The following is a 20,174-nucleotide window of genomic DNA, read 5'->3' as shown; positions in this document are numbered from 1 at the left end:
CCTTCTGAAAAATAAGCTCTCTCTGTCTAGACCCCCTTCTTGCTGCCCCTGCCCCTCTGTGCTGCCCCTGTTCTAAGCAGTCGCCCTTTCATCCCTGTTCTCTGGGAAGGCTGCTCGTCTCTCACATCTGTCTCTATCTTGCCAAGTCCAGTGGCCAGTTCTGTCTTCCTTTGTTGGATCTCAGTGGTGTTTGCAGTGGTTGTCCTTGGCCTTTTTGAAGCTTCTCCTCTAAGCATCTGTGCCACTAACCTCTGCCGATTGTTTTCCCCCTACCCCATGAGCTGGTCCTTGCTCCATTTGGGTGGGTCTTCCTGTGAATGTTGATGGCCCCACCAGGCTCGTCTCTCAACTGTACTCAACTCTCCCACCCCATGGAATCTCACGCAGCCTGGGCTTTAAGCTGCATCTGTGCACTGCCATCTCTGCCTGGGTGTCAAACAGGCACCTCCAACCACACAGGCATGGAGGGCACCCCGGGTCTGCCGCCCCTCCCTGCCTGGTCTTCTTGCCTTATCATCTGCCAAGGCACCCACACCTCTCCTGTGGAAATCAACCCTTTCCCTTACATGCACACTACTAGCAAGTCCTGTAAGTTCCACCTCTGAAGTGCATCTCAGGCCAGGCCACGTCTCATCTCTTCCTCTGCCACCACCCTTGTCATGCCCACCTATGGCATCTGCCCAACTCACCCCAAGAGCAGCCTGAGAGATCTTTTAAAAATAAAATCAGATCATGTCCCTACCCTGCAGAAAACTTCCCTGGGTCTTCCAGTCACACTCAGGTTAAATTCCAAATTCAGGCTGGGTATGGTGGCTGATGCCTGTAATCCCAGCACTTTGGGAGGCTGAGGTGGGAGAATTGTTTGAGCCCAGGAGTTTGTGAGAGCAGCCTGGGCAACAATGGGAAATCCTATCTCTACAAATAATTTAAAAATTAGCCAGGTGTGATGGTGCACACTTGTAGCCCAGCTGCTCGGGAGGCTGAGGTGGGAGGATCGTTTGAGCCCAGGCAATCGAGGCTGCAGTGAGCTGAGACTGCGTTACTGCACTCCAGCCTGGGAGACAGAGCGAGACCTTGACTCAAAAACCCTAGGCCAGGCATGGTGGCTCACACCTGTAAGTAATCCCAGCACTTTGGGAGGGCAAGGCAGGTAGATCACTTGAGGTCAGGAGTTCGAGACCAGCCTGGCCAAGATGGTGAAACCCTGTCTCTACTAAAAATACAAAAAATTAGCCAGGCATAGTGGCATGCACCTGTAATCCCAGCTACTCAGGAAGCTAGGCAGGAGAATCACTTGAGTCCAGGAGGTGGAGGTTGCAGTGAGCCGAGATCATGCCACTGCATGCCAGCCTGGGTGACAGAGTGAGATTCCATCTCAAAACAAAACAAAATCCTAAGCTCCTCACACAGGCTGACAAAGTTGGGATCAAGGTCCCATCCAGTTCTCCAGAACCGTCTCCCATCCTACCCTCGTTCGTTCACTGTGGGCCTCAAATACCTAGGTTCTCTGCAACTTCCAGGCCCTGGCGTGAGCCATTCTTTCTCTGCCAGTATGCTTCTCCCCTGGATCATGGTGTGGCTGCCTCTCTTCACTCAGACAAGGGTCCCCAAGGAGACCCCTGCTGAGCATGCCGGCTAAGGCAGTCCGTCATGCAGTCTCACCATTGCTTGGCCTCTGACATGATGCCCTTCAGAGCTCTGGTCACCACCCACAATGACTTTTCCCTTGCTGGCCATTTGCCCTGTTCTAATGTCATCTCCCTGAGGACAGGTGCCCTGTATTCTCACTTCCGTGTCCTCAAAGTCCAGCACAGTGCCTGATACATAGTGGATGCTAAACAAATGTGTACTGAATGAAAGAAAAGCCCAATGGCAACAGGTCAAGTTTACTAGAAAGACTTGAGACAGCTGAAGCAAAACCAAGCAGCTGGAGTTGAGCAGAGTCCTTTGACCTCGCCTCCCTTCTTGTAGCTCTAGAAATGGCAGCTGTGTTTTCTCCTCTCTGTACAGAGTTGGGCTGGTACCCCTTCCCAGGAAGCTGGCAGTGGGCCTGGGGCACACACCCTCAGAGCTCGGTTGAGTCACACTCCCATCAGATAAAACCATACACCTAGGCAGGATACAGGGCTTGATGGAAACCACCTCACTTCGGAATCATGATTCAGTTCCTTCCTGCTCAGGAAACAAGCCTCGCTCAGCATTCCTGGCTCTGCTGCCTCACAGGAGCTTTCAGGGCTTTCCATCGTCCCTCTCATTCCCGTGCCCAGGACTCCATCACCTCCCTTCCTTCAAATGGGATTGTTTTCCTCCAGCTGGGGTAATGTTGCTACCTGAATGCTTAGGAAGATCCGCTCTTCCTTCATAAGACCCAGAGCCAGCAGAAGCAAGGCCCTCAGGTGCATGTGCCCCTCCCTGCTTCTTGGGGTTATGAGAACAAAGGACCGGGTGATCTGCAGGAAGTAGGCGGGATTTGTGAACTGCTTAAAAATGGAAGTTTGGGCCGGGCTCCATGGCTCACGCCTGTAATCCCAACACTCTGGGAGACCAAAGCAGGTGGATCACTTGAGGTCAGGTGTTCGAGACCAGCCTGGCCAACATGATGAAACCCCATCTCTACTAAAAATACAATAAATTAGCCAGGCGTGGTGGTGCGCACTTGTAATCCCAGCTACTTGGGAGGCTGAGGCAGGAGAATCGCTTGAACCCGGGAGGCAGAGGTTGCAGTGAACCAAGATCACACTACTACACTCCAGCCTGGGTAACAGAGCGAGACTCCGTCTTAAAAAAAAAAAAAAGAAAAAAAAGGAAGTTTGGCTTTTATAAGCAACCCTAGTGTGAAACTACAATGTCATGAAAGTTCTCTAAGGATATTTAGAAGCTGACGGCATTAAATAAGGTGTCCTAAAGGGAAAAGGGCAAACTGTATTTGAAATCTTAGTGAACAGACATTCCTCACCTTGAAGTTTTCCTCTATCAGGCTGCCTGAGTCTCATGCCTGCTCCTCTACTTCCTTGTGCTGGGGAGCACTCTCTGCTCCCCAACACGAGGGGGCGACACCAGGTCCATGGACTTTCCCAGGAGCCCTGGTCCTGCTCCCAGAGACAGCTACTGTCCCAGCTTCATGTGCCTCTAATGCAACCACATCTGAACCCTGTCAGTGCCCTGGGAGGTACTGGGTGGAGAGAGAAACACTGAAGCCACATCAGTTGAGGGTCCTGCGTGTAAGTCCCATCACCTAATAATAACTGAGGCCCTGCTCAGCGTTTCAGACCTTTACTCATAGTATACGAATCCCTCCAATGTCCTGCAGAGTGGCGCTGCTCATTCCCATTTATAGAGCAAGCAAGCTGAGGCTCCAGTAGGGGAGGTCACCTGCCTGAGACAACCCAAATGGCAGAACTGGCAGGTAAGCCCAGACAATCTGGCCTGAGTCCTGTCTCTTTCCTGGGCGTGCTGATGGGCAAGGATGGCCGCTGTGTGGAGGAGAGAGCCTGGAGCCATCTCTGAGCACCCTTCCTGACTACAGTGCAGAGGGCGCTGCCTCCCACCCAGCCCCACCCTGGCCCAGCTCCAGCCACTTCCTGCAGGACCTGAGATAGTGGTGCTCGGCTTCTCTGATCACGTAGACAGCACAGAGCCAAGTGCCACAGACCCCCAGACTCACTCGAGCCGAGCCCAACAGCCCCCCACCATGGCCCGTGTGCTTCCTCTCCAAATGCTCTCCTGAATCTCCAGCCTCAAAAGCATCAGGATTGTGAGCGTGGGCCGGGGGTGGGGAGATGGAAGGTCCACCAGGAACTGCCGGAGGGTGGGCCTGGCAATCCCAAGACGGGCAGGTTTGCCTTGCCTCCCACATGCAAAATACAGTTCCCTGAATGGGACTCCGTTTCCAGCTTCCTGTCCCTGCCCCTGATTGTGGCCAGAATAGTCTCAGAGCCACTCAACAGTGGACTCCCCTAGACTCCAGCCTGGGGGAAAGGACTGTTGTTTTCTTTTCTCTGCAGGCAGCCAAGGAAGGATGACAGGTTGGGTCAGAGCCCACGTGGGGCACAGGGCTTCCGATTGGTAGGTCAGAGACCCTCCTTCTTTCAGATGAGCAGATAACAGGGATCTACAGCCCACCACAGGAGCCCCTGTACTCAAGTCAGAAAGAGGACGGCAGCCTAGACCTCCCCTACAGCCATGCCCTGGGGAGTAGGGCAAAAGCGACCCTCCAAGGGCTGCCATGATCAGCCCACCAAGTTAGCTGTCTGCTGCCAGCTCCAGCTCTCCCCTCCAGAGGCCCTGAGTGGATGAGCAGATCTCAAACTGGCCTGGACCGGCCAAACCAGGCCCCAGCTCCAACCTGTCAGCCTGCATATTTCTCCCCTGCTCCTCAAAGGGCAGGTTTGGCTGTGGTAACCGTGTAGGCTGCCAGCCCAAGAGAGGGCCCCTCAGGGGCTCCAGGCCTGACGCTCCTCATGGCTCCACACAGAGTGTGGAGGAGATCCTGCTGAGGACAGACCCTGACCTCTCCAAACACTGCTCATTGGGGCTCTCAGCTCTATCCTGAAATGTACACTATCACATATAGAAGCCGGGTGCAGTGGCTCACACCTGTAATCCCAGCACTTCGGGAGGCCGAGGCAGGAGGATTGCTTGAGCCCAGGAGCTTAAGACCAGCCTGGGCAACATGGTGAAACCTGGTCTCTACTAAAAATATAAAATTTAGCTGGGTGTGGCCTGTAGTCTCAGCTACATGGGAGGGTGAGGTGGAGCACCTGGTCTCAGAAGGTTGAGGCTGCAGTGAGCTGTGATCCCACCATTGCATTGCACTCCAGCCTGGGTGACAGAGCAAGACTGTGGCAAAAAAAAAAAAAAAAAAAGTCAGGCTTGGTGGCTCACGCCTATAATCCCAGCATTTTGTGGGTCTGAGGCGGGAGGATCACTTGCATCCAGGAGTTTGAGACCAGCCTAGGCAACATAGTGAGATCCTGTTTCTACAAAAAAATAAAAAATTTGCTGAGTATGGTGGTGCACCCCTGTGGTCCTAGCTACTCAGGAGACTGAGGTGGGAGGATCGCTTGAGCCCAGGAGGTCAAGGCTGCAGTGTTCATGCCACTGCACTCCAGCCTGGGTGACAGAGTGAGACCTTGTCTCAGAAAGAAAGAAGAGAGAGAGAGAGAGAGAGAGAGAGAAAGGAAGGAAGGAGGGAGGGAAGGAGGGAGGGAGGGAGGGAGGTGGCTTGCCTAGGTGTCCCTTTAATATCAGAATGGAGAGACCCAGCAAGCACCTGTAAGTGGAAAGAGAAAGGAGTGGATTCTCCTGTCTGTGGCTCCCAGCTCCCTGCTGCAGGGATGCACCCACAGGCCTTCCTCTCTCCACCCTGAACCAGCCTTCTCCGCCTGGCACAGGCATGGCCACCAGAGGGCGCAATCACCTCTCCACCCTTGCAGCAATTCATTCTCCCGTTTTGGAATGAACAGTCCTGATAGCTGCTGCCACTCAAGACTTTGCTGAGCGCCAGAAAGGAACCAAGCCTGCAGCTTCTCTGCCCTCAAGCATTCCAGTCCAGTAGGTGAGGGAGACAGACAACCTGAGACCCATACACAACAAAGGGGTGCTGCCAAGTCTGTCAGGGGCTGCCCGGTTCTGCATGGTAAAGGTAGGGCAGGGCATTCTGGGAGGGGCTAAAAGAGGCCCCTGCTCTCTGGGAAGGACCAAGACCACATCCAGTGACCATCATCAGACTCCCCAGAGAACAGAGCTTAGCAGCTTCCTCCCCTGCAGACCTCCGTCCCGTCTTTATGGCAATTTTCCCTAAGCTGCTTCGTGGGGGCCTGGAGAATTCTCCCTTCCCTCCTCCTGTCCATGCCTCCAGCGAGCTCAGGGTTAGCCGTCTAGCCTTCGGTAGCATTTATTGAGTGCCTGCTCTGTGCCAGGTGTGGGGCGAGGGAGGCAAGCAGGGGAGGGTCAGACCAGGCAGGCAGAGGTGAGGTGAGTGTGGAGGTGGCACCGTGCAGGATTTCGGCTCAGGGCTATTCAGCCGTGGGTCCCTGGCAGAAGTTCCGGTTATAGAAGTGGTGGTTGTCCCTGGTCAGGGCCATGCCCAGCTGGGCCCAGAAGCTGCGCTGACCACTGGGCTGGTGGGGCCAGAGGAGGACACTCTGGCGGCAGAGGCGCTGGCGCAGCCGCACGTAGCGGGAGCGGCGGCCGTCGGGGCTCAGGATCACCAGCACCACGACGTCCTTGCGGTCCTCCAGCAGGCGCTGCTGGGCCAGCAGGAAGCTGGCGCGCAAGAGACCACTGACCCGGTCCGTGTGGGCCAGGACAAACAGCGTCTTGCGGCTGCCATAGACCGAGGCCCACAGGTTCTCAAAGAGGGTCTTGCCAGGCAGCCAGTCACGCTCCTCCAGGCACAGGCGGAGTGCCCAGCGCCCACGGCGCTCCTCCAGCTGCCCCCGAAGCTCGTTGTACACCCAGTCTGCCACTGCGCTCTGCGTTTTGTCGAAGACCACGAAGGCATCGTAGGGCAGGGCATCCTCACCTCGCCCAGTTTGCCGCCCCCGCCAGGGAAGCCAGGCCAGGCACAGGTGGAAGCAGTACCAGAGGTCCCAGCCACAGAGGTGATGCAGCATGGGCACACCCAGGCCCAGAGCCACAGCCAGCAGCGAGAGGGCGAAACAGTCCCAGGAGAGGGCCTCATCCAGGCAGAGGCGCAGGTCCTGTGCAAAGATGCTGAGGCCCTGGAGCTGGCCCGGACTGCCACACTTCACCCGGCTGGGCAGACCAGGCACGGCAGCCTGCACCTCCAGCAGGAAGTCCATAAAGGCCGCCCCACAGGCGCAGTGCAGAGGGTTGGCGCTTACATCTAGTATTTGAAGGGCACTCGCCAGGGGCCCAAACCAGGAGTGGTCCACTGTCTTGAGGGCATTGGCGCTAAGGTTGAGCTCTCGCAGCTCCTTGGCCTTGGAAAAGAAGCCAGGGGCCACGAAGCTGATGCTGTTGCAGCTGACGTCCAGCCTCCAGAGCCGGGTGCCAGCAGGCAGGCTGCCATTGGTCAGGGCCTTCAGCTGGTTTCCCGCCAGGTCGAGGACTTCCAGTTTGGGCAGGGAGCGGAGGCTCCACCACTTAAAGAAGGCCAGGTAATTGTCACGGAGACGCAGCACCTGTAGGCTCTTGGGGAGGTTGCACAGGGTGCGGGGCAGGAGGGTGTGCAGGCGATTCTGGGACAAGTCCAGCCAGATCAAGCCGCTCAGGCCTTGGAAGAAGTGCAGATAGAGGTCTCCCTCGGCCCACATATGGCCCAGCGCATTGCCGCTGAAGTCCAGGGCCCGCAGCGACGTGCTGCAGAGCTGCTGGGACACTTGACTGTGGATGTTGTTGTGGGCCAGGCTGAGGTGGCGCAGGGTGCGCAGGTGAGCCACGAAGCTGAAGTTGTGGCCCACGCCCTGCATGCCAAAGGGCTGGCTGTTGTAGCTGAGGTCCAGGGCCTCCAGTCGCGGTAGCTCCGTGAATGAGTGCTCGTGGTACAGGTCCAGCTTATTATGGGACAGGTCTAGCACCTGCAGATCAGTCAGCGGCAGGAACTGGGAGCCATTGACTGCCTGCGAGATGCAGTTGTGGCTCAGGCGCAGGCACTGCAGGTGCGAGAGCTGGGCAAACATCTCTGGCTGCACGGTCACCAGGTTGTTCCGTGACAGATCCAAGGTGAAGTTGAGGGTGCTGCAGTTGGGCCTGAAGTCTTCAGAGCTGGGAGTGTCCACTGGGGCCGGAGCAAGGTCCCCAGGCTGCAGCCAGACCTTCTCCCTTCCATCTGCCTCCCCCGTGGTGGCTGTCAGCTCTGAAGCTCCGCTGATGCGGTTGTCCGACAGGTCCACATAGCGCAGGCCAGGGAAGGCCCTGAAGATGCCGAGCTGGGCCTGGTTGATGAAGTTCATCTGCAGACGCAGAGTCTGGAGCATGGGCAGGCGGGCCAGCGGCCGGAGCGTGGTCTCATCGAGTGAGCGGAAGAAGATGCCGTGCATGTCCAGCTCCTTCAGTGCAACCAGGCTCCCGAAGGAAGGGGCCAGAGACAGGTGGGCAAAGGATACCCTCTTTTGGTAATTGAAGGACAGGTTAAGCTTGCGCAGCTGTGTTAGGCCCTGGAAGGCCTTGGTTTTGGTGATGCATTTGTAGAGGAAGTTCTCACTCAGGTCCAGCACTCGGAGGTTTCCCAGCCCACGGAACCAACTGGCATTCAGCCAGGAGAGAGAACTGTCCTTCAGCACCAGGCCTTCAAGACGGCTCAGGTGGCTGAAGGTATCGGGATGTAGCTGGGGGAAGTGACGAGGGCACTCCATGCAGGGGTTGGGAGCGTGGTCGCAGCGGCGGCAATTTCCGCCCACATCGAGCACACGCAGAGCGGTCAGATTGGCCAGGTCCTCAGGTGCCAGTTTGACGATACGGTTGTAGGACAACAGCAGATACTCCAGGCTGGAAGGCAGGTTGCGGGGCACCACAGTGAGGTTGTTGTACTTGAGTGACAGGTGGGTGAGGTTGCCCAGGCCAAGGAGGGCACCCGGGGCCACCTCCAGTGCCTGACTGCAGGGGTTCTTGTAATAACAGTTGCCATCCATGAATAGGAAGCGCAGGGCATGCAGGCCGGCGAGGCTGGCAGAGTCTAGCATCAGGATGTTGGTATGGCTGAGGGACAGGGATATGAGGGATTTGGGCAGCGCAGGCACAGTCATGATGTTGTTGTAGCTCAGGTTTAGCTCTTCCAGAGTGGGCACAGCCAAGAAGGTGCTGGGCTCGATGGTCATGTGGCAGGGGAAGTGCATGGGGCTGAGGCCAACCGGCGGGCAGTTCCACTTGAGGTTGAGACGCCGCAGGCTGGGCAGGTGGGCAAAGTCAGAATCATGGAGGTGGTGGATGCGGTTGGAGGACAAGGAAAGGCTGGTGACGTTGCCACGGGGTGCTGCCGTGGAGAAGTGGGGCACAGACTTCAGGAACAGCCAGTTGCAGTTCACCAGGCCATGGGGCTGGAGCTCACAGGGTAGGAAGGCAGGCAAGGTACCCAGGGCCAGGGTCATGGCCAGCACAATGGCCTGCACCAGGAGAGACAGAGGGTGCAGGGAGCTGCGGCAGAAACCCTGTGGGGGTGGGAGGGCTGTGTGAGTGGCCGGCCCCCAGCTCTGCCTCCACCCACTCCACTTCATGGGCATCTTCCAGCATCTTCCAACCCCTCTCTCCAAGCCCTACCTGCAGAAGTTCTTCCTGGCTGCCAAGCCCCATTCCCATTCTCCATGGCTTGTGGGGAACCTGAACTCAGTCTCAGACCCAGTCTTGGGCTCAGAATTAGGCCTCAGAACCAGGACTGAGACCTAGAATCCAGACTTATGATCTGGAGCTTTCACCGTAACCAATCCCTGGCTATACCAGGCCAGGCAAGGTGGCCCACGGCACCCCCTGGTCTCTCCCCGACTTTCCCTTCCTGCTCCTGAGCAAGGTGGCAGCTGGATCCCTCCCCTCCAGCTGCCCTGAAATCCGCTCTCTGCCCTCCACCAGCCACCCCACAACCCCTTCCTTTCCCTTTGGCCAAGATTCAGGCAGGCGTGAGAGTCTCCCACTATGGCCCAGGCCAGCTGCCTCCCAAGGACCCTGGCCAGCCGGCACTGCACAGATCCATCTGACTTTCTGCCTGCCTCACCTAGCCCGAGAGCCCTTGCCTTATGGGTCAGAACAGATGGAGAGAGGGGTGGCCAGCAAAGTGCCAGACAGAGCCAGCCCCAAGCTACAGGCCCAGTGAGACCCAAACCCAGGCTCCAGCCCCAGCTCCATCAGTGCCTCAGCCTCCTCGTCTTCTCTGAGGGTTTGGGTCTCATTGCTCAGAAGAGGGCTTCAGTGGCCAGGCACAGTGGCTCACACCTGTAATCCCAGCAGTTTGGGAGGCCGAAGTGGGCAGATCACCTGAGGTCGGGAGTTCAAGACCAGCCTGACCAACATGGAGAAACCCTGGCTCTACTAAAAATACAAAATTAGCCGGGCATGGTGGCGCAAGCCATAATCCCAGCTACTTGGGAGGCTGAGGCAGGAGAATCGCTTGAACCCGGGAGGTGGAGATTGCAGTGAGCCGAGATCAAGCCACTGCACTCCAGCCTGGGCAACAAGAGTAAAACTCCATCTCAAAAAAAAAAAAAAAAAAAAAAAAAAAAAAAAAAAAAAAAAGAGGGCTTCAGCTCTGAAGTCTTCAGGATTCAGTGAGTCCTCAGGGCCATGTGGGTGACAACCCGTCACTGTTGCTTGCAGCTGCCAAGCCCACCTCTTTCCCCACCCCTTCCCAGGATATCCCCTTCCCCAGGGGACTGAGAGCTGTTGTCCTACCATGCTGGGGGGCAGGGGCTTCTCCAGAGGGTCTGGCGGGCAGACTGGACAGCAGCTGTAGGGAAGGATGCTTCACACTCGAGGTCCCTTCCCACAGGGGCAGCAGTGGCTCAGAGAATAGAGGAAGTAAGATTTTTATACCAGCCTAGTAGCTCCCCCTCGACTCCACCCTGCCCACAGTGAGGAGGACAGGGTCCCATGAGTCAAAGGCCATTTGCATAGTCAAATGGCAGACAGCTCCTTCACCCCTTCCTCTTTCCACTCCCCTCTCAGACAGCCTACATCCCATGAGGGCCTCACACCTGTCCTCTACCAAGCCCAGGGAGGAGCTAAGGCCCAGAGCTCAGGCAAAGAGCAGGGAGAGATGGGAATTCGGGGTAGCACCAGTAGCGGGTACACCTTGCTGGGCACTCCCCATTCTAAGAGGACTCTTCAACCCTCAGGTCTTGGCTCCCACACCACAGCTGGTGCCCTCGAGACAGCGGCTGCCCACTTGTCCTTTCCTGCCCTTGTGGGCACCATCTCCAGAGTTCTGCAGGGCCTCATGCTTGGAGGACCAGGGTGTAGCTTGAGCAGGAGGCTAGGCTGCACCTGCCTTCACCACAGCCTTGCAACCTCTTCCGGAAACAAGACCTCCTCCTCCGCATTCCCAGAGCCCCTGGGGCCCCATCAGAGCACACACCACGTCACTCCAGATGGGGCTCCTAGAGGCCAGGTGTGCGCTGGCCCAGCGGGGCCCCCAGCCAGTCCTCCCCATCAGTTCTTCCCACACTCCTTCTGACCTAGGTGACAAGACTCAGATTCCTCGGGCCCAAAGCCTCGGGTGACCCCGGGCCCCTCAGCAAGTTCTGCTGGGTCCACCATGCTGAAGGGTGTGCCTGCAGCCTACCGTCCCCATGTCCACCAGCCCCCATCCTCTCTCCAAGACCCATGCAGGTGCCACCTCCCTCCTGGCTGTCCTGCCCTGCTCTCCATCCTCCAGGAGCTGGTCACATTCAGCCCCCGGAGGGACCTGTTCAAACCTAAGTCACACTGGGTCCCTCCTCTGCTCAGACCCCTCCCCGGCTGACTCTGGAGTCAAAGCCACAGTCCACAGATGGCCAATAAGGCCCTATGGGACTTGCCGCCTGCTGTTCCCCGAGTGCTCTCCAGGCCCACTGGCCTGCTTGCAGTTAACTGTGTAGCCCCCGGCCATTCTCCTGCCTCAGGGCCTTGGGATGTGCTGTTCCCTCTGCCTGGAAACTCCCCCAAGTCTCACATGACCCCTCTTTTGCCTCCATTATGTCTCTGCTCCCATGTCACCCTCTCAACAGGGCCATCCGGCGTTCTTACAAACCTCCCACCCCAGATCTGGCACTCCTGAGCTCCTTTGCCTGCTCTACAATGTTTCTCTTTGTCCTAACATTTTTTAACTGCTAGCACACCAGATCATTGATCTTTCATGGTTTATTGTGTATTGTCTTATTCCCCTGCTGGAATGTCAGCTTCTTGAGGGCAGTGATCTTTTATCTGCATCCCCAGGATCCAGTACAGTGCCCAGCACACAGTAAGTGCTTGATATCTGCTGAATTATGTGTACCCAGCAGTCAGCTCTGGGCAGGCACAGAAAGGGTGTTTCTGAGTGAAGCCTGAATGAATGAATGAATGAGTGGTTGCTGCTGGGAGGAGGCAAGTCTGCACATCTGCTAGCCTGCTCCCCCCAGGCCCACTCTGGGTGGTATCATGGCAGGCAGGCTCCAAAGTGCCAGGCATCCGGCTGGCTCAGCAGCAGGGGGCAATGGCATCGTCTTCCTGCCCACCTGGGAGCCAGTGTTTAGGCTGGGCAAGGACAAGCCTCCTCTGGGTCCTGGCTAGTCTGGCTCTCCTCTCTACAATTCTAGGGGCTTGAGCAGGGGCTCAGAAAGGCGCCAGGGATAGAATGTTGCCCTGAGCCAGGAGGGAGAGCAGTGCCCACTCAGTAGCTGGGCTGCAGGCATCAACCTCATGCTTCCACTCCTGCCTGCCTGGGGTGGAAGGCACCTGCATTCACTCCCTCCATCCACCTCTCAGAGGCATACACCAAAGCTCAGGCTCCTGTGGAGCCCCAAGCCTGAGACTTTCCCAGAGTCCCTTGGACCAGGGACCCAGACCCCCATACCCAGCAGTGGCCCTGCCTTCCTTGGAGGCAGAAAACCAGAGGCCAGTAAGCTGACAGAGGGGTCTGAACACTCACGTACCGACCCACGCACATGCACACACTCAGCTTGGAGACACTGATAACGATGCCCACAGAAAAACTTGTCCTGGCCTCAGCCCAGGGAGGCTGGGAAGCCTTCAAGGAGGAGCCCTTATCCCATGTGGGAGGCTGCATAAAGTCCCTCTCCGAGATCCTTGTCCTAATTCCCCAAACCTGCAAACACGTGACCCCAACGCCCCACAGTGTGGCAAAAAGGACTTCGCAGATGTGATTAAGTTACCCATCTTGAGGGGGGTAGGTGGTGGGGGTGGGGAGGGTGAATGCAATTACAGTGTCCCTTATGAAATGGAGACAGAGGGAGATTCGACTACAAAAGGCCACGGGAGCCCAGAGGCCGAGGGAAGCAGAATCAGAGATGTCACCTCTGGCTTTGAAGGTGGAGGAAGGGGCCCCAAGCCAAGGAATACAGCCAGAAAAGGCCAGGAGATGGGTTCTTCCGAGGGGCCCAGACAGAGCCAGCCCTGCCAACACCTCAACTTTGGCCCTGTGAGACCCATCTCAGTCTTCCAGCCTCCAGAACTGTAAGAGAATACGCTTGGGTTTCTTCTAATTCACTAAGTTGGTGGTAACTTGTTACGGCAGCCTCAGCAAATGACCATCCGCAGATCCCTCACGTCACAGCGGAAGCGCGCCTGACTCTCCAGCAGGGCTCCTGTTGACTGGGAGACCCGAGTGAGGCTGCAGCCCCGCTCACAGGCACAACCTCTCCCACACACCTGGCGGTGGAGTGCTGGGGCTCCACCTCGCAGGCCGGCAGTTCCCTCTCCCCTATTGGGAAAGGACAGTTATATGCATAAGACTGCCCAATTCCCAGGGCCAGAGGCGGTCTCTCAGGGCCAAGCACAAGTCTTGATTTAAAAATATTTTATTCTTTAGAAAATACAGCATTCAACCATCGCAAACTGCAGTGACCCCTGCCCCAGCCCTGACTGACCCCACCTCTTGTGGCCAAAGGTTTCTGGGCTGTGCTGGGACCCTAGTCTCAGCTCCCCGGGAGGCCAGGTTCATGCCAGGCCCCTGACCCAGCCCCCTTAAGCCAGCCAGGCAGGGTCCCCGGACACCCTGGGCACACAGATGAGATGCAAGGACAGCAACAGGGAAGGGTCACAAAATGCCAGCCCGGTGGCCCTCGGACGCTGCAAGTGCGTTCAGCTGCCAGCCCTCCTGCTCTCCCAGAAACACTTTCCTGGAGCCCAGGAAGGAGGATGGTGGCAGGGAGCGGAAGGCCGGCAGCCCCACAGTCCACACACGGCTGGCCCTGCTCCAGCCTCCTAGCTGTCATCCCCATTTTCGCCCGGGCCGCGGATGAGGCGCTTATGGCCCCGCTTGCCCCCTGGGCCCTTGGGCTTGGCGAAGGCCTGCTTGAAGGCGTGTTGCTTGGGGTGCACCTCGTCGTAGAGGAACTCTGCCGTCAGCTCTGCCCCATCGCCAATCTCAATCTGCATGGGGCAAGGCAGTGGTCACCCCAATGGGAGGGGCTCTGACACACACCACCCCTGGTAGCCCCCACTCCTGGGGCACCCCTTGATCTCACATCCTAGCCCTGGGGTCTCCTGGGGTCTCCCCTTGAATCCCCACCTGGAAGGCCACTCCCAGGAAAGCAAGAGCTTAGGGCCTGCTGCCCTGCATGCCTTGGACTCTGCTCACTGGGGTCCCCTCCTCCCTGTCTCCAGGCCCAGGGAAAGGACATGACAAGGTAGCCAGGACTTGGACTTTTCTGAGCCACCAATCAGCTGGGCAGCCTTGGGCCATGCATGTTGCCCCTTGGGCCTCAGATGCCCTGTGATCAACACGACAGCAACGATTCCTGCTCTGCCGTCATCTCAGGACCCCAGCACCCCACATGGAGATTGGGGTGATAGGGCCTGGGGAGGCGAGGCCCTGGGGAGGGCGCCTACTTTCTTGGCGATCTCCAGATGGAAGTCCTGCTCCACGGAGTCGAGGAGGCGGCTCTTGCAGCTGGAGTAGAGCATGCGCTCCTTGATGCTGCACTTGTACCCCGGCATGGAGTAGATGAACACTGTGGGGGGGCAGGAGGTGAGTCTGGGAGGCCTGGGAAACCTGCTGACCTTCGCACCCAGAGCAGGCCCGCCCCACTGCAGACCAGCCCTGCTCCCACCCAGCCACAGGCTTGGCGGCCCTGCCATGGCCACTCACCTACAGACTCAAGGAGGTCGCCCTCATGAGTGTGCTTGTAGAGGAAGAAGTGGTAGCGGGCAGCATCTCGGGGCACCCGGGAGGGCAGCTGGGCCACATCCGTGGACTCTGTGTGCACCAGCTCAATGGTTTCCCGCTCTAGGTCCAGCTTCTGCCCAGGGCCAAGGGAAGATGGGAGAGCACCAGGTCGGGGTGGGCCCAGGCCCCTCTCCCCAAGAAGCCCTCAAACAGGATTAGCTGGTGGGCAGGAGCCAGATGTGACCTCCCTCTCCCAAGACTCCCCTGCAATGGCCATCCCTCTATGGGGATCCCTCTGAAGAGGCCAGTCCTGGGCCCAGCCCCAACTCTGCCCCTTTGAAGGTTGTGCTAGAGAAGGAACTCCCACCAAGGGTAGTAAACGGTAGTGACTCCTGGGACAGGATGGTGTGGAGGGTCACAACCTCAGGGAGACACTGCCACCGGGCCAGCCCATCCTCAGAGGCAAGGCCTCTGGCGGAAGCATCTTGGAAGGGAGGAGCCGTTTTGCTTGAAAGGGGCAGCCAGAAGAGCCAGGGCAGAAGGGCCCTGCCTAGGGAAACAGCGTGGTCAAGGAGAAAACAGAGGGAATCTGTGACAGGAAGGGCCTTGGGGCTGAGGGGTCGGTGTGACCACGGGTATGGGTGGAGGGCAGAATGGGGCAGTATGCTCACGGGCGTACCTGCGTATGAGCGGCGCCTGGGGACAAGGGACCAGAGCGCACCTACGTGCACACAGTGGCTGCACCCGGGGCGGAAGAGTCGGGATCAGGGAGGGGTGGGGTGGCCCATGTGTTCCCACGAGCACATGGACGAGCTGAAGGGGACAGACTGCAGGCTGGTGGGGTGGGGACTCCATGTACATCTGCACATGTGCATGGGCAGGAGTGGAGGTGGTGGCAGCGTGTGCCAGGGTAGGGAGCAGGCACCCACCATCTGGATGTAGTTGACCATCTTCTGCTTGAGCTGCTGGAGTGCCCGCTGGGCCTCAGGCTGCAGGGGGAAGGCGAGGCCCTGCAGGGTCTGGTGCTTGCTTTCCACACTGATCTCTGTCTTCACCTGTGGGTAGGGGAATGGTAAGGGAGGCCCTCACCGGCCCAAAGCGGGGTGTGGCTCCCAGGCAGCACAGGCTGCCACTGGGCCGATATGACCCTGAGGGCTCAAGGCTGGGGCCTCTGCTCCCCACCCACCTCGTTAATGCGGATCTGCTGGAGCTCTCTCTCGGCCGAGGTCAGCGGGGCAGGTGCTGCACAGGATGACAGGTGTTTCTGGTACCCAGCAAAAGAGAGGTCATCCTGCAGGGGTGGGGGTGAATGCAGAGCCATAAATGGGCACCTGGGGATGGGCTAGAGGAGGCCCACCGAGCACGCCAGCTTGCAGCCCTTGGACTCCCCCAGTGCCCCCATCTTCCTCCCAAGGCTGGCACTAGCTTGCTCTCTGACCCTGCACAGTGACCCCTCTCTGTGGGCTCAGGATTGTGTCCCGGTAAGTCCTGGCTTAGGGTTACCTTCACAGTCCCGAAGAGCTCATCCTTGATGTGGCCACCTCCAAACTCCTTTTTCACTGTGGCCCGTGTGGCCGCGTACAGCATCTTCAGCCGCACCTGAAGGGCAAGGGCCAAACCGTGAGAGGCCTCTGGGCAGGGCTGCCTCTCCCAGAACAGACAGGTGCCTCTGGAGGAAGCCGGTGGGCTCATTGCGCTGGCAAACCTGGCAGAGGGCCAGCCCGGGGCCAGGACGCAGCAGGCGGCCCCCACCAGCAGGGGGAGCCCTCGTCCAGCCTGATCACAGCCTCCGGAGCCAGGCTGATGCCTGGAGAGCGAGAGGTACCCAGGCTGCGGGCACAGGGCCTTCACCCTCTCTCAGACTCCCTAGGGCACGGCCTGACAGCTCTTCTCCCACCCTCCAGGGGCAGGCCTGTGTCCCCTCTTAGATCCCCCAGGGCAAGGCCTTGTTGTCTGGCTCAGCCCCAGCTCCCCTCCTCACTCCCCACTGGCCCAGGACTCACGGGGGAGTTATCAGGCGACCAGGCGAGGAAGAGCCATTCGAAGCCCTGAGCATTCTGTGAGTCGAGGCGGTACAGCAGGTAGCAGGGCTGCTGGGCGTCCAGCAGTGGCAGCACGGCCCTGTCATAGTCCTGGTCCCAGCGGCCCACCGGCTCCTGTGAGGCACCCAGCACGAGCTGCTCTGGGGGCAGAGGCCGGGTGAGCAGCCGCTCCCAGCTGCCACTGCGCCTCCCGCTGCAGAACTCCAGCCTCACCGTGGCTGCCCAGCTGGCTCAGAGCCGCTGGCTGCCCCTCACCTTCCCTGGAGCCCCCAGGTCCAAGAAGTGTGAGGCTGTGTGGCTGAATGAGTGAGCAAGGGAAGGCACAAAGCTGCCACCTGCGGGCTGCCCCCCTGCACATCCCCAGCGCGTGCACACCCACACCCACACACACACGTGCGCAGATCACCAACACAAACAGCCACACAAAGACATGCAGCCGTCAGCCCCTCACGGACACCACACCCCTGGGTGCTCCCTTGGACCCCACCCCCACCGCACAGCTGCTCAGCCCACAGTCCCCACGAAACTGCCTCCTGCTCGCCTCCTCCCCTGGGGCTCCAGCAGAAGAACCGCAGCAGACTCCCCTCAGGACAAATGTGCTGAGGGGCAGGTCACAGCCTCAGGCCACAGGGACCTGCAGGGGCAAAAGCCTCTGGGAAGGAGGAGCAGGGGCTCCTACCAGACTCTGCATAAACAGACATCCCGCAGCTACCTGCCAGCTGCAGTCACCTGGAAAATGTCACAGATCCTTGCCGGGCACGGTGGCTCACGCCTATAATCCCAGCACTTTGGGAGGCAGAGGCAGGTGGATCGCCTGAGGTTGGGAGTTCGAGACCACCCTGACCAACATGGAGAAACCCCGTCTCTACTAAAAATACAAAATTAGCTGGGTGTAGTGGCCTGTAATCCCAGCTGCTCGGGAGGCTGAGGTGGGAGAATCGCTTGAACCCAGGAGGCAGAGGTTGTGGTGAGCCGGAGATTGCGCCATTGCACTCCAGCCTGGGCAACAAGAGCGAAACTCCGTCTCAAAAAAAGAAAGAAAATGTCACAGATCCAAAGCAGCCACCATCTAAGTGCCTAGACCCTACAGGCCTGCCAGCTCCTTGGCTGAATGGGGCATCCAGCTGCACTTGTAGACTGGGACCTCATCTGGGCACCAGACACCAGCCTGGGTATACACAGGTCTAGCCTGGAGCGATAACGGGGGCAAAGGGGCAGTCAGCCTGGCTGGGGGTCCTGGTGTCAGTCCACCAGACTCTTCTGATGGGGGCAGGGGCCCCGATGCCTGGACGCCCCAACAGATCAGGCCCTCTGAGGTTTCAGCCTCCTCACCTGCCCACCCAGAACTCAGACAGGATCACAGTCACAGTGACTTTGAGTAGTCAAGGCCTGTGTTGGCCCCTACAACACTGTCAACATTGCTTAATTTGTTGCTAACATTTTCAAACTGGGAAATTTTACATAAGAAGTAGAATCTTCAGCCTCTCTAGAAAAATCAGGCCCTCTGGCCACACTGGAGTCACCCTCAGTTGGAGATGGACAGTGGCTGCCCATCGGGGGCCTGGACCCTCCTGAGCACTCCCAGGTACCCCAACAACTGTCATGCAGAACTGAGATAAAAGTCAATCCAGAGATTCCTCCTGCTTAAAATCTTCAGGGACAGCTGGGCAAGTGGCTCACGCCTGTAATCCCAGCACTTTGGGAGGCCGAGGCAGGCAGATCACGAGGTCAGGAGATCAAGACCACGGTGAAACCCCGTCCCTACTAAAAATACAAAATTAGCCGGGCGCAGTGGTGGTCGCCTGTAGTCCCAGCTACTCGGGGGGCTGAAGCAGGAGAATGGCGTGAACCCGGGAAGCGGAGCTTGCAGTAAGACAAGATAGCGCCACTGCACTCCAGCCTGGGTGACAGAGCGAGACTTCGTCTCAAAAAAAAATAAAAAAACAGTCTGCAGGGACATCTTGTCTGGGAGGCAACAGGGAGGGCCGAAGACTGGGGTCAATGAGTGCAACTGCCTTTTTAAGGGTGGGGTGGCTGTGGCCTGCCACTCCAGGAAGCCGTCATTAATATTCTGCCACAGTGACCCCTGCCCAGTCTTTGAGGGCATCAGAATTTGGAGTCCCTGGGCAAAGCACTGCCAAGGCCCTAAAACTTGGAATGGCAGACCTTGCTTTGAGCCAACACAACGCGTGAAAAGTCAGCTGAGCACCAGGCCCATTCGGGCAGCCATCCAAAGTGCCCGCTGCTGAATGGCTACTGAGAAGAGCTGGGAGGACCTCTGGGGAGCCTGGCCCACCCTAGTCCCAAAGTCTGTACCCCTCACCCAAAGGGACAGTCCATTGGCATGGAGGAAAGGGGAAAAAATGTTCTCTGGCCTCTGACCTTCCAATCCTCCTCAGTTTAATCCTCTGCCTCCCCAAACCCTCCCCACTTCAGGCCTCAGCTCAAGTCCCAGTGTCCCCAGCACTGCCCTCTATACAGCTCTCTGGTCCTCAGGGGCGAGGCCAAGGCCCAGCCAAGCCTAGAACCCTCCCATCCTGCTCTCAGATGAGCCAGACACTCGTCCCTTCTCCCCATCATGGGGGCACTTCCAAGAGAAGGGTGCAGGATCTCCTTAGGTCTCCCCTCGGCCAGCAGCTGAGCCAGGCCAGGCCACAAACAAATAGGGGCGGGTGGCACCAGCCACAAGGGGCCGTGCTGGATTCACTTATCCCCTGCCCCTCTGCCCAGCCCAGCTCAGCATCCTGACCAGGCCCATCTGAATATCCATGCAGCCTCTGGGAGGTGGCAGGACCCCAGGACAGGGCTCTGTTTGCTGACCCCAGCTTCGGCTTCCCGCTCTGCACAACAGAGGTGACAATCGCGCCCACCTCTGATGCTGCCCTGTGAGGCTCTGCTTTGTCAGGATGGCCTCACACCCATTTCCAGAGTGGGAAATTGAGGTCCCAGCAGGCCAGGGGCCAACATCCTCCTTCCCCCACCCACAGAGGCAGCAGAGTCCACCCCCAAGCTATACCCTGGCCTGTGAGGGGCACTCACCGTCCTCAATCACAACTTTGATGAGCCGCACAGAGCCAGCCCGTGCCTTGGCAAAGAATTCCTTCAGCTCTTCTGTGGCTATAAGAACAAGAAACATGGTGGGGGATGAGTGAGCAGAGTGGACAGAGACGAGTATGGGGCCTGCTCTGTCCCACAGGGTCTGGTGGCTGAGCTGGGAACCAGGTTAAATACAGCCCCCCATGTGACTGGGAACCTGAGACAGCCACTGAACACAAGCTCCCAAATTTAGCCAGCAGAGGTGGCAGGCGAGTGGCCTGCTGGCTGGGATAGGTCTGGTGATGGGGCGGGGTGGGCAGGGATGGGACAACCCACCAGAA

The 20,174-nt window shown here is 58.3% G+C and overlaps 1 protein-coding gene across 3 annotated transcripts in view; it reads right to left on the bottom strand.

The window, feature by feature from the left end:
- Window positions 1-5,769: 5,769 nt before the first annotated feature.
- Window positions 5,770-20,174, bottom strand: part of LOC129034177 (twinfilin-2) — an 18,214-nt gene continuing 3,809 nt past the window's right edge. Inside the window, exons 2-9 of one of the 3 annotated variants that reach the window (XM_063661912.1) lie at window positions 19,837-19,914; window positions 16,759-16,937; window positions 16,259-16,354; window positions 15,942-16,046; window positions 15,685-15,810; window positions 14,738-14,888; window positions 14,479-14,600; window positions 6,003-9,113 (exon numbers count right to left, since the gene is read on the bottom strand). In XM_063661912.1, coding sequence (XP_063517982.1) covers window positions 6,018-9,113; window positions 14,479-14,600; window positions 14,738-14,888; window positions 15,685-15,810; window positions 15,942-16,046; window positions 16,259-16,354; window positions 16,759-16,937; window positions 19,837-19,914 — 3,953 coding nt within the window. In that variant the 3' untranslated portion in view covers window positions 6,003-6,017. Of the gene's footprint in view, window positions 9,114-10,344; window positions 10,464-13,429; window positions 14,020-14,478; window positions 14,601-14,737; window positions 14,889-15,684; window positions 15,811-15,941; window positions 16,047-16,258; window positions 16,355-16,758; window positions 16,938-19,836; window positions 19,915-20,174 lie in introns of those variants that run through there. The other 2 variants (XM_054483756.2, XM_054483754.1) reach the window with 2 other exon arrangements.

Source organism: Pongo pygmaeus, chromosome 2, assembly GCF_028885625.2.
Source record: "Pongo pygmaeus isolate AG05252 chromosome 2, NHGRI_mPonPyg2-v2.0_pri, whole genome shotgun sequence".
Taxonomy (NCBI): domain Eukaryota; kingdom Metazoa; phylum Chordata; class Mammalia; order Primates; family Hominidae; genus Pongo; species Pongo pygmaeus.
The sequence above is the reverse complement of the archived record's forward strand: the minus strand, read 5'-3'. Positions and strand labels throughout refer to the sequence as shown.